Source organism: Falco cherrug, chromosome 6, assembly GCF_023634085.1.
Source record: "Falco cherrug isolate bFalChe1 chromosome 6, bFalChe1.pri, whole genome shotgun sequence".
Lineage (NCBI taxonomy): Eukaryota > Metazoa > Chordata > Aves > Falconiformes > Falconidae > Falco > Falco cherrug.
In genome coordinates this window covers 31,285,086-31,297,647 of record NC_073702.1, presented here as the reverse complement: position 1 = coordinate 31,297,647, position 12,562 = coordinate 31,285,086, and the positions used below count along the sequence as shown (strand labels likewise).

Below are 12,562 nucleotides of genomic sequence, written 5' to 3'. Positions count from 1 at the left end.
TGTTAGCTGCTTGTATGGGGAGAGGATACTGTAGTTGTGGGATTTCCTTGATGTGTAGGAGAGAAGCCACCTCTAGGCTAAGTTAGGACACAGAGAGGTTGGTTGGTTTTTTGTTTCATTTTGGAGCAGCAGGAACAAAATGCATGGTTATTTGGAACAGACCTTTTGGGTCAGCAGTCTAGTCCTTTGCTGTTGCATGTGGCACTGTAATGCAATGTAACCTCACCTTTGTGCCTGGGAAGGTTGTGGGGCAGATCCTCCTAGAAGCTATGCTAAGGCACATTGAGGACAGGGAGGTGATTTGAGATAGGAAGCATGACTTCACCAAGGGCAAGTCCTGCCTGACCAACCTAGTAGCCTTCTGCGATGGAGTGACTACATCAGTGGTCAAGGGAAGAGCCACAGATGTAGTCTGTGTGGACTTCTGTAAAGCCTTTGACATGGTTCCCCCCCTCTCCTAACATCCTTCTCTCTAAATTGGAGAGATATGGATTAAATGGGTGGACTGTTTGGTGGATGGCCTCATCCAGATGGTAGCATTCAACGGCTCAATGTCCAGATGGAGATCTGTGACAAGTGGTGTTCCTCAGGGATCCGTAGTGGGACCAGTACTGTTTAATATCTTCATCAATGACATAGACGCTGGGATTGAGTGCCCCCTCAGCAGGTTTGCCAATGACACTGGACTGAGTGGTACAGTTGACAGGCCTGAGGGGTGGGATGCCATCCAGAGGGACCTGGACAAGCTCAAGAAGTAGGCCCCTGTGAACCTCATGAGTTTCAACAAGGACAAGCGTAAAGTCCAGCACCTGGGTCTGGGCAACCCCTAGTAACCCCTAGTATCAATACAGACTGGTGGTTAATGGATTGAGAGCAGTCCTGCAGAGGACGTGGGGGTACTGGTGGATGAAAAGCTGGATGTGAGCCAGCGATGTGTGCTTGCAGCCCAGAAAGCCGGTTGTATCCTGGGCTACACCAAAAGAACTGTGACAGCAGATCAAGGGACGTGGTTCTCCCTCTCTGCTCTTGTGAGACCCCACTGGGAGCACTGCATTCAGCTCTGAGGCCCCCAACACAAGGACACAGACCTGTAGGGGCAAGTCCAGAGGAGGGCCACAAAAATAATCAGAGGGCTGGAGCACCTCTCCTGTGAAGACAGACTGAGAGAGCTGAGGTTGCTCAGCCTGGAGAAGGCATCAGGAGACCTTATAGCAGCCTTCCAGTAGCTAAATGGATCTTATAAGAAGATGGACACAAGCTTTTTACAAGAGTGTATAGTGGCAGGACAAGGGGTAATGGTTTTAAACTAAAAGAACGTAGATTTAAACTAGATACGAGGAAGAAATTTTTTACAGTGAGGGTAGTGAGGGCACTGCAACAGGTTTCCCAGAGAGGTGGTAGATGCCTCATCCATGGAAGCATTCAAGTTGTCAGATTGGGTGGGCCTCTGAGCAACCTGGTCTAGTGGAAGTTGTCTCTGCTCATTGCAGGGAGTATTGGACTGGGTGATCTTTAAAGGGTCCTTTCAACCCATTCTATAATTGCTATGAAAAAGTGATTTAATGTCATTATAAAATTAAGGTTTATTTTCTAATTCTGCCCCGCCCCCCCCCTTCCCCCACCAGTCTTTGACTGAGAGTCTTTTCCATTAGAAGACTCTGGAAATACAAAGTATCACTGTTTTTAGTATCTTAGAAGTTTGCTGTCATTAACTTTTATCTCTGTTTTTATGGTCAGATTTCAAAATAATAGCTCAAATACTTGCTATGAATGTATGACCATGTGTTTACTTCTGTTTAGTAAGCTGTTTTGGTCCTTCTCTGACTTTTTTCCAACCAGTTGTTTCATGGTAACTTAACTTACCTCCCTGAGTGTTCATCACAGAGTTTAGGTCTCCTAGTAGTCTTGCTGTAGGGGTTGTTTCAGGCAGAACATATTTTTCTTCTCTTTAGCAAGTTCTTTTTCCTTCTGCTCCTGTTTTAATTTCCGCTTTACCTGAAAATGTTTGTCAGTGCTCCTGAAAAATGTGATGGGTTCAGATGGGAATGTAGTTACCATACAACTTTATTTTTTATGCAAACATAGCTATTTCTTATTTAACATGTAGAGATAAAAAACATACAACAAATTGCACAAACAAAATATGTTTAATGTGTATGATGAATTAAGCCATTTTAAAACACTGAGGCTATTTTGCATGTGGAAATATTTTGCATATTTTGAAAATATCTATTAATAAAACTACTTATGAATATGCTGTACCAGAATACAAGTTTTATTTAAAAATATGTAAAATCTGATTATGTTAATGTAATATTTATAAAACATAAATTTTTAAAAAGTTTACTTAAAGTAAAATTTTATTAATAGTTGCATATATACATCTTCAGAGCAATTTTGATAGTTTTCTTTTTTAATCAGCTTTGTTTTCATTTGCTGAACCTAGTTAAGGAAACTGAATTTTTGACAGTAGCTCTAACATCTCACTTCCAATCAAGTTTTTGCAGAATTTCGTTTTTATCTTAGTGGATTCAAATCAGTCTTTATCTACTATGTAGCAACACCAAAACACAGTAGTGATACAAGAAATACTTCCCTAAATAATTACATATTCATTTATATTACAATGTCTTTTGTTAAATTCATTGCAGGTCTAATTTCAGTAGGGTTTAGGTGATGTTCTTACCATAACTAGGTGAAGAAGATTGTGGCAATCCAAGAATAGAATTTCATAAAAATGTTTAGCCAGCCATGACAGAGGTACAATGCCAGACACTTACAGTGTGTGTTACAGGACTAGTGAGTATTTTGATGTTCCATGAGCACAGTAAATTACTGTTGGGTTTTGGTGGGTTTTTTCATACTCACAGTTGAACTTTTCCCACAAATTTAACTTCAAATTTATTTAACAATTTTTAGAAAAAATTGTTTCCTTCCTTTTTAGGTGCTGTCTACAGCTTATTGTAGACTGTCCAAGTGCTATTCAGGAGGAGCTAGATCTCATTCGTGCTCTTGGCTACCTTGAAGAATTTGGTGTGAAAGTACTACCATTACAAGGTACTGCATATTTTCATTCTTTATGTGATTACTTGAATCACGGGCATAAATATGCATGAAATATAGTTTACTATTGCATGAGTGTTACATGGTTAAACTCATGTTACATGGTTAAAAAAAAGGTCTCTTTTCTGCTTCCAAACAGCTTACAGACACATACCAAAAAATTGGGTTTTTCTTAAAAAAACATTCTTCTGTTGACGTGAGATGAGAAAGATGTCTGCATTTGGAGTCTGTGTTTTGGGACTTTTTTAGCAGAACTTCTTAATAGACTACCGAGTATCTGAAGTTCCTGGTAACTTCATCAGAAATAGTTTGAACTCACCTTTTATTTGCAAAATAATCTGTCCTTGCTCATTTGCTGATGAGCTTTAAAGTAATGGGTGGGAGAGAGGTACTTCACATGTAGGCAGTTCTCATGTCTGCACTGGGCTGTTTCATTCTGAGGTATGTAAAACCCAATGACAAGAGAAATGAGCTTTCACAAGGTGTTTCTTCTGATGACTTGTTTAAAACTTTAAATAATGTTTTGGAGCTCTGACTCCAGTGGTATGGGAAGTTGTTGGACAAAAGTTGGAAAGAAAGGATAATACGGACAATGAGATAAAGGGGAAAATAGACTGTATTGTAGTGTATTTTATTGCTTATAGATTGTGCCAAACAAAGTTAGTTCACTGCTTTATGTGGAGGTTGACCCTGGCTGGATGCCGGGTGCCCACCAAAGCTGCTCTGTCACTGCCCTCCTCAGCTGGGCAGGGGAGAGAAAATGCGGTGAGAGGCTCGTGGGTCGGGATAAGGGCAGGGGGATCACCACCAGTTACCATCATGGACAAAACAGACTTGACTTGGGGAAACTGGTTTATTACCAATCAAAAATCAGAGTAGGGTAATAAGAAATAAACCAAATCTTAAAACACTTTCCCCCTACCCATCCCTTCTTCCCAAGCTCAGCTTCACCCCTGATTTCATTTCCCTTCTACGGTCCACAGTGCAGGGGGCTGCGGTCAGCCCCTCGGGCCCGGCCGGCCCCGGCGCGGGTCCCCGCGGGGGCACCGGCCCTGCCCGCAGCCCGGCCCCGGCCCGGGCTCCTCTCCCCGCGGGGCCACGGGCCCTGCCCGGAGCTGCTCCAGCGCGGGCTGCCCGCGGGTCACAGCCTCCCTCGGGCACCCCCTGCCCCGGCGTGGGGCCCTGCCGGGCTGCGGGGGGGGAACTGCCCCCCGGGGGCTCCGTGGGCTGGGGGCACAGCCTGCCCCGCCGGGGGCTGCGCCGCGGGCTGGGGGGAGCCTCTGCCGCGGCGCCTGGAGCCCCCCCGGCCTCCTCCTGCCCTGGCCTGGGGGCTGCAGGGCTGCGGCTCTCACATGTTCTCACTCCTCTGCCCTGGCTGCAGTTGCTGTTGTGCACCGACTTTCTCCTCTTCTGAAATATGTTATCCCACACGGGCTACCAGCATCTCTGATGGGCTCAGTGGTAACTGGCATTGGCTCTGTTGGACAAAGGGGAAGCTTCTGGCAGCTTCTCGCGGAAGCCACACCTGTAGTCTCCCCACTGCCAAAACCTTGCCACACAAACCCAATACAGTTAACAAAACCCTCCACTTTTCTAAGTGAAAGAAGTACAAGAGAGCTCAACTACTTGGCCTTCCGTAAAGCTTTAATGTATCGTGTGTGGGCAACTATGTGAAACTGCATTAACATGGGTATTGGGAGCACTCTAAAAAACTGGCTGAGAAGAGCACAGAGTACCAATGAAACATGCTGATGTTTTACTTGTGGCATTGTGCAGAGGAATACTGGGATTTATGGGGAGCACTTGTGGGTCTGTGGAAATGAAGTGAATGTTCTAAATGGTTGTTGTTACTTAACAAAAAGAAAACAACAAACTACTCTTTTGTTTCCCTAGTATTCCTTCAAAGTAAGCTGATGCTCCATATGTTATATTCGGAAATATTACCGTTTCTGGGCTGAGAATTAAGTCTGGTTTCTGTATCTTGCAATATTGATATCTAGAGGAGAATTATTTTTTAGTCAGTTTGTTCAGCCTGTAGAAAAGTAAACATATTTTTTTCATCTTTTGCAGTGTGCACATTATTTTTATTGTAAATAATGTAATGTTAATGCGATATTATGTTGCCATGTGTAGTACAACTGATCTAGATTAATTAGAATATGTGAAATCATGCCTGTAATTTCATTAATGATCCTGACTTATCCGTTCCTCAGTATCTTTCATGTAAATCTAATTAATAAGATTAAAATTATGTTTTAAAGTTTTAATGAAAGCCTTTAAATGGTCAGTTACTTTGATAGAATGTAATTAAAATAACATTAAGGATCAGTTATTCCCACAATAAGAATTAGCAATAGTCTTTTATGTTTAGTATTCTGTAGAGCTTCACCCCCTTGCATTTTTAGCAATTCAGAAGTTAAGGTTGTGAACTATAATTATGATGTATTTTAATAAAATCTGGTTTGGACACTCCTTATTAACATGAAAGGTGAAGAGAACTCCTTCTTTAATGAGCGTATTTAACCCATGGTATTATATCAGATTACTTTCAATTATGTTAAATAATACAAAAAAATCTTACTTAATCAGTGAATGAAAACATTTTACTGCTGTATACTAATATATGTGTGATAAAATATTAAAAGTGAAACCAAAAGTGTAACCCTTTCCTGCGCCCCATTCTTAATTTGTTTTAGTCTTAATTTCTAGAACTTACTAATAGAGTTTTCATTATGCAAGTGCTGCTTAGCACTTATTGAGGCCTAATAAGATATGTTTTAAACTGTGCAATAGCACATGGAGCTTATCCCTCATGCAATCATTAATGTCTTACTAAGTGTTAAGTGGAAGATCTGCGTGCTGTTCTTCTGTGTTTTGAAACTTGAATGGTATGAAAATGCTACCTTTTTAAAGCAGCAGCCTGAAGTTAGTCACCCACTATCTAAAAAGAGCACTGCAATTGGTTCATGGTATTACATTATATAATTAAGGTAATTGTTTAATTCTTGATAAAATCTTTTTTGAAACACAGTACTAATTATAAGCTTCTCAGGATATGGTTGACAGGATATGGTGATTTGCAGGCTTTCCCTCTACTCGCTCAGGAATATTGATGTAAATTAAAACAGCTGAAGATTTTGCCTGTGACAGTTCCTTCAGTCTGTATGATATATCCTGTCCACCCTACAATAAAATGTAGCATGAAATATTAGTTATTTACAACGTTCTGAATGAAAGTTAATGTCTGTTTTAGCAGCCTTTCTGATAATGTTGCAAAAATTATATTTTAAAAAGATAATTGTATAAAGGCATGTGGTTAGTCATATGAACTTTAAAGCATTGAGTCTGAAAACCTGAAACAAAAATAAATTTTCATTTGGGTCCCTTTTATTCCTCCCTTTCTAGCCTGATGACTTGCTAGTGATTGGGGCTGGGTATATTATAGTGTTGTTTTAACTTTCTGTTTATCGGTATAATTGAGGATCTGTATGTAAGTAACTTTCAGCTAGTTTTCAGATTGTGTTTGCATTTTTATATTCCCTAGTACTCTTTCTGTGCCTGCATTGTTTAACCAGTAATACAGCAGTAAGGTTCATTTATAAAGTCTCTAACACCAGCTCTTCTTTCAACAGTGCGTTTATGTTCAGATCGACTCAGTCTCATCAAGGACTGTCTTGCTCAGATGTCAACAAACTATAAACAATCTGCTAAGCTCTTGGGACTTGCAAATTTGCTAAGGGTTGCAGGTAAGCTGTGCTAATAAGACACTGAATTGCAATGCAACATGCATTTGTGTTATACTTCGGGACATTTGAGTTTATCGTTAGAATGTGTGCTTGAGGATGTCACCAAAAAATTATGTGGTAGACCAGTCATTGGGGAGGAATGAAATAATTTTAGATGAATGAAATATTTTATCTGTAAAACAGCTGATACTGTCAGCTGTTCTGATGTTCCACAGATACGTAAAATAAAAAAACCCAGCCTTGTCTAATCTGGATTTTTAGTAAAAGCGTATTTCAGGTTGGAGGACTTGTGACTGAGAATAGTTTGTCTTACAGTTAACTGATAATACTAAAATTCCAGTAAATCTTATTGTCTCTGTCAAGTAATGTAGTTTGGTTTAATAATAGTCCCATTTAAGTTAGAGGCAAGAAAGTCATCTAGAATGCATAAACTTCAGCTTTGTGTGTCTCCTTTGTACACTACAAATAATGTGTTAGCTTGACTATTCATTTGAGAAGCTGAACGTCTTCAAGGATCAAATCCTAAGTATGTTAGATGATTTTTTTCTTTTATCTTCATTTTCTAGATGGCCTACCTAAAGTGTCTGACAGCCCTTTCGATTTTTGAAAAATACTTCATCGGTGTAACTGCAAATACAATACTGCTGTTTTTATTGATGTAGCAATAGAATACAGAAATATAAAATACAGATTTGTATTTCGTGCACCGTGGTATATAAAAATCAATGCATTCCAGCTTTGTCACTGATGCATGGCTGACTAATTCCTTTCTCTCTGTATTTGTTAAGAAGAAAATTGTTAAATGATTTATGTTTTCAGGAAGCTTAGTATTGGCAATTTTTTTTCATAGTATTAAATATATATAGGAGGGGGCTATCCAAAGGGATTGGATGAGGTTATGAATAGAGGTATAAAAATTAGGTTGTTGACCTTCCAAAATACCCATGTCCTAAGGAAAGACAGCACTGGAAATGGCATTGTGACTGTGATAAGCTCAGTGTTCCTGTTACATAGCACTGCTACATGAAAGATGACAGAGGGGAGGGGATGGTACGGTACCATGTTAGTTAGCTGGATCCAATCTATATATTTGTTCATTTCACATGTAATCTTCTGTTCTATAGAAAAACTAGAGTGACAGGCATTAACTTTATTTTTCCTTGTTTGCAAGACTTTTTGGGAAAAAAAAAGTTTCTTCGGATCAGTTCATAAGACAAGATTGCTGTACAGCTGCTTCCCTCTCCTCTCTGCTTCTACCCGCATTAAGTTAAAATCTGTCAGTTTTTCATCTAAATAATCTGGGTTCTTTAGGCTAATGCTGCTGATTTTTGTTTTACTTTCTTTTGAAACGGTGTGATTCTTTTTGTATGAGAGAAGGAAGAGCAAATCCACAGTGATTCTGTGAAGCTTAACAATACAAACTATTTTGTCCAGTAGTGTTATCCTAGTGCGTTAGTTATAGATCAGCATCTACAGTGCCTTGGTGTGTACCTTTGAACAGGGAACAAACTCGTGGCTCCCATCTCCGGAGACTGAAAGATGAGTGGCCTGCACTCTGCAGCCAAAGGGATTGAGAAAAATGCGTTTATAATTATCAGTGGTGGCATGCCACCTAGCTACCTTTTGATTCCAGTTCATATTGAAGTTCTAGCATGTCTGGTACGGCACCACTCAGCGACAGCATGACTTCATTCAGGCCATGATAGTCCACTGTTAATCTCCATTCTCCGTTAAGCTTTCATGCGGGCCATATGGGGCTATTAAAGGGTGAATGGGTCTTGCTGATGACTCCTTGGTTCTCTGGTTGGTGAATCAGCTTGTGGGTGGGAATCAGGGAGTCTCGGTTGGTGTGGTGTTGCTGCTGGTGCATTGTTGTAGTAGCAGTTGACACCTGTTGTTCTTTGACTTTCAGTAACCCCACCACAGATGGGTCTTCTGAAAGACCAGGCAAAGCAGAAAGCTGCTTAATTTCCTCTGTTTCCAAGGCAGCTATACCAAAAGCCCACCGATATCCTTTCAGATCCTTGAAATACCCTCTCCTAAGACAGTCTATGCAGAGGATACATGGAGCTTCTGGACCAATCACAATGGGATGTTTTTGCCACTCATTCCCAGTTAAGCTTATTTCAGCCTCCAATACAGTTAGCTGTGGCGATCCCCCTGTCACTCCAGAAATACTAATGGGTTCTGCCCCTTCATAGCTTGATGGCATTAGAGTATGCTGTGCACCTGGATCTACTAGAGCTTTATATTCCTCTGGGTTCAATGTGTCAGACTATTGGATCTACACAGTCCCGTAAACCCAGTTATCCCTGTCATCTTCCTGGCTGGAGGCAGGGCCCCCCCCTAATCCTGGTCATAGGATCCCTCACCAGGACGACAAGTGGTGCAAAGTGGATGTAGCATGCAGTGGTTCCGCTCACTTGTGTCTTGCCAGAAGGGATTAGAATTCCTTTTCACAGGATAGAGAATAAAGGCAGCCCTATCACTTTGTCTGGGAAACTGTCCTCTGGAGACTGGAGCAGCAACCTTCCTGGAAGTCTCCCCATTTGTGACTGTTTTTCATTGTAATTATGCATCTGTGTCTACTGGGTTGAGTTAGGCTTTCCATCCCACCTCTTCATGTCCTTGCTGTGGTCCTGCAGGTGTAACTGCAGGGTACCCTGTGGTGTGTATCTCCTATATTCTCCCCTTCAAACAGAAAGGCACCTACTGGCTGAGATGCGGGTCTGTACAGGTGGAGAGTGGATGATGGACATTATAGAGGTAGATGATGGAGGAGTGGGTGGTGGAGATGATGGAAGCAGAGGTACTGTTTTCGTAGTTCTGCAGATGGCGAAATCACTTCATCCATCATTGGTGTTGTCTTTACAACCCATTGTTGCCAATGAATTGGCATATGATGATGGTGTGCTCTGTATCAATTTCTGCCACATACGTCAGAGACATAGAACTTCATTGGGATGCGTGGGTGACCGTGGATTGTCCTGGTAATAATAAATCATCTCTTTCACAGCTAATGCCCTGAAGTACCGGCTACCTTTCTCTATTGCAGCTCACTTGTCTGGGTGACAGCTCTATCACAGCCAAAACCAGGACAGCTACAAATGACATATTTATTCTAAGAGTATTGAGTGCTCTGACTTTAATGGTTAACCTCAGGAATAATGCTAATGGTTATTGCTGTGGTAAATATGGTATTTTAGTAGTAAAGGTCTATTCCAAGAGGAAATCTTGATAAAGAATATACTGCTTTGACACTTGCTTTCTTGTCTTGTATACTAAATAAATACCTAACTCTGTCACTTTCACAGTTATCTTTTGGTTACTGAAAAACATTTATTTGAAAGGAAAAGATGGCAATAAAACATTTCTTGTAGTGACTTTGTCTGGTGGTAGATGTGGTGGGTTTTTTTTGTGGGTGAGTTGTTTGTTTTTTGGTTTTTTTTTTTAAGTAAGTATTTTTAAGCTTTTGTGATTATAAACCGTTTCACTGTCACTGACGGCTGACTAGTCATATTGCTTATAGAGAAATATTTTCTTTACAGGATATTCATATGTGAGCAACATACGGATTAATTGAGAGAATGCCATAGTTGTGAATTTTATCTAAACTTATTTGTTGTAGGGGATGAGCTATGGAAAACAGGTTTCTTTATTTTTAAGAAACTATTGCTTTAGTATTTTTTAGCTTTTCTGGACTTGAAAGCTATAAACAGCCTACCACTATTACTGCAGATATTTTTGTGCCTGACATTCCATTCCATTGATGAGTATCCAGAAGAGTTTCCAAAAGCATACAAAGGAAGCCTAATTACCTTTGCTCTTTTAAGTCATGTATGCAGATGCTTTTCCCAACAAATTAAAGTCTGTAGAGCTTTACACTTTAGTCCTCAATTACTGCTGTATATACTTCCAGTGAGTGGTGGAATAGGCAACCGTACACTGCATTTAAAGTTGTGTATGATATTATATCCAGGTTAATAATACCTGTAAAAAAGTGGAATGCTGGCATAGCCTTAATCATAGTCTGTAAATGAAGAGTCTTGTAAAATTTGATAGTAGGTATAAAAAGATACTGAAACAAGACATTTAGAAATGGCATTTCTTTACGTGTTGGCTCAGTAAGTTGAGTTGGTTAATTACAATTATTAATATGATGAAGAGTTATTTTAGAACTTGGTAGCCATAAGAATGTTAAGAAACACTAATATTATTCCACAAATCAGTTTGTAGCTGAAAAGGCATCTCACACATGCAGATTAAAAGATTTGTGAATATGTATATGTTATTTTAAACTGAATATTAGAAAAGGAAAATCTTCTTTGCAGTTATAGCACAGATGGTCTTTGTTAGGAGGTTTAAAACTACTGAGAAAGGGTAAGTTGATTTCTAACAGCTTATGATGAAAGGGAATGGTTTTACGGAGATATATTGGGATGAGTCTGGATATTGAAAAAGAATCTAGGGATTGAACTTCATGGACTTGCTTAATGAAGAATTAGATAAAACACAACTGGAAGAAAGAATTGGTTTTTGTCCCTAATTGGTTTTCACTACTTGTACAATTATCCTGATTTATGAGCCACCTTTGCTGTGAAAGAAGTTCTAATTTTGTTTTGTGGAACATACTTGCCAGTATTGGTTATGCAAGCTCAAACTTGCAGTCCCTTCCATTCCTGAACCACTGTGTGTATCTACCAGTAGAGTGCTTTCTTCTGCTTTATCTGCTGACTGATGGAATTTGTTGTAGCTCTTCCCCCTCTTTGCTTTCCCTGCCACCCCAGCCCATACAGTTACTGATTGTGAAAGACCTGCTTGCTACATCTATCCATACCTATATAAACTCTATACATATGTGTATGTGTATAGTATATGCGATGTTATACTGTATATAATATATAGCCTATAAAATACTATGAGCGTATATATTTTAATTCCAATTCTGAAAGAATGCATTTGCTGTGCATACAAGGGTAGACTGCACATGGTCATCCCTAAGGAGCTTTAGGAGCTGTGTTCTCTGAATATAGTTTGTTTACAGAGCAAGGTTGAAAGTGAGTAATAGAATTTATATTCATACTTATCAAAGCTAAAATGTTGCTTAGGTAATGATATATCACCTAGCTTATTAATTGCTTTAAAGTATTTGATTAATGAGAGTGAACTCTACTTAAGCCTCAAGTCTCTGTAAACCTCTGTGAAGTAAGCACACAAGTGTTTTCCTAATTTCATAGATTGGCAAAGTGAGTGAGGGGGAATGTGCTCAGCATGACAGCTGGAAAATCTGCATCTGCTCAGGGAGCTGGAGCTGTTCTATGTCTCGTGATCATCACTTAATTCACACTCTGTTACGAAAGGGTGTGAAACAATTCACTTAATGCAATTGCTTGCTTACAAAATAGGAGGAGCAAAAAAAGTAAAAAAATGATTATGTATCAGAAACTAAGAGCATTTTCTCTACTGTTGCTGTGCATATCTAGTGAGTTTCACTGTATTTCTTGAGTCAGGCTCTCTAGAAATGTTTTCTGTTCATTGTTTTCTTTTTTTACAACTTTTTGTGGTAATTCACTTAATTTTAATATCCGTAAGTTAATTCTAGTAACTTTAAGCTTTACTCATATTCCTCACAGTAAGTCAAAGCTTATTGTTGAAATCTACCTTCCTCAACGCTGACTTTATTGCTTAATGCATGTGGAAGTAACCATGCAGATGGTTTCTAACATCCTAACTGCAGGTGACATGGAATTTCT

At 39.7% G+C, this 12,562-nt stretch overlaps 1 protein-coding gene across 1 annotated transcript in view; it reads left to right on the top strand.

Moving 5' to 3' along the window:
- Positions 1–12,562, top strand: part of NBAS (NBAS subunit of NRZ tethering complex) — a 183,678-nt gene that overhangs the window by 61,483 nt on the left and 109,633 nt on the right. Inside the window, exons 31-32 of the mRNA XM_055713511.1 lie at positions 2,945–3,057; positions 6,696–6,809. Of these exons, the coding sequence (XP_055569486.1) occupies positions 2,945–3,057; positions 6,696–6,809 (227 nt within the window). The remainder of the gene's footprint in view (positions 1–2,944; positions 3,058–6,695; positions 6,810–12,562) is intronic.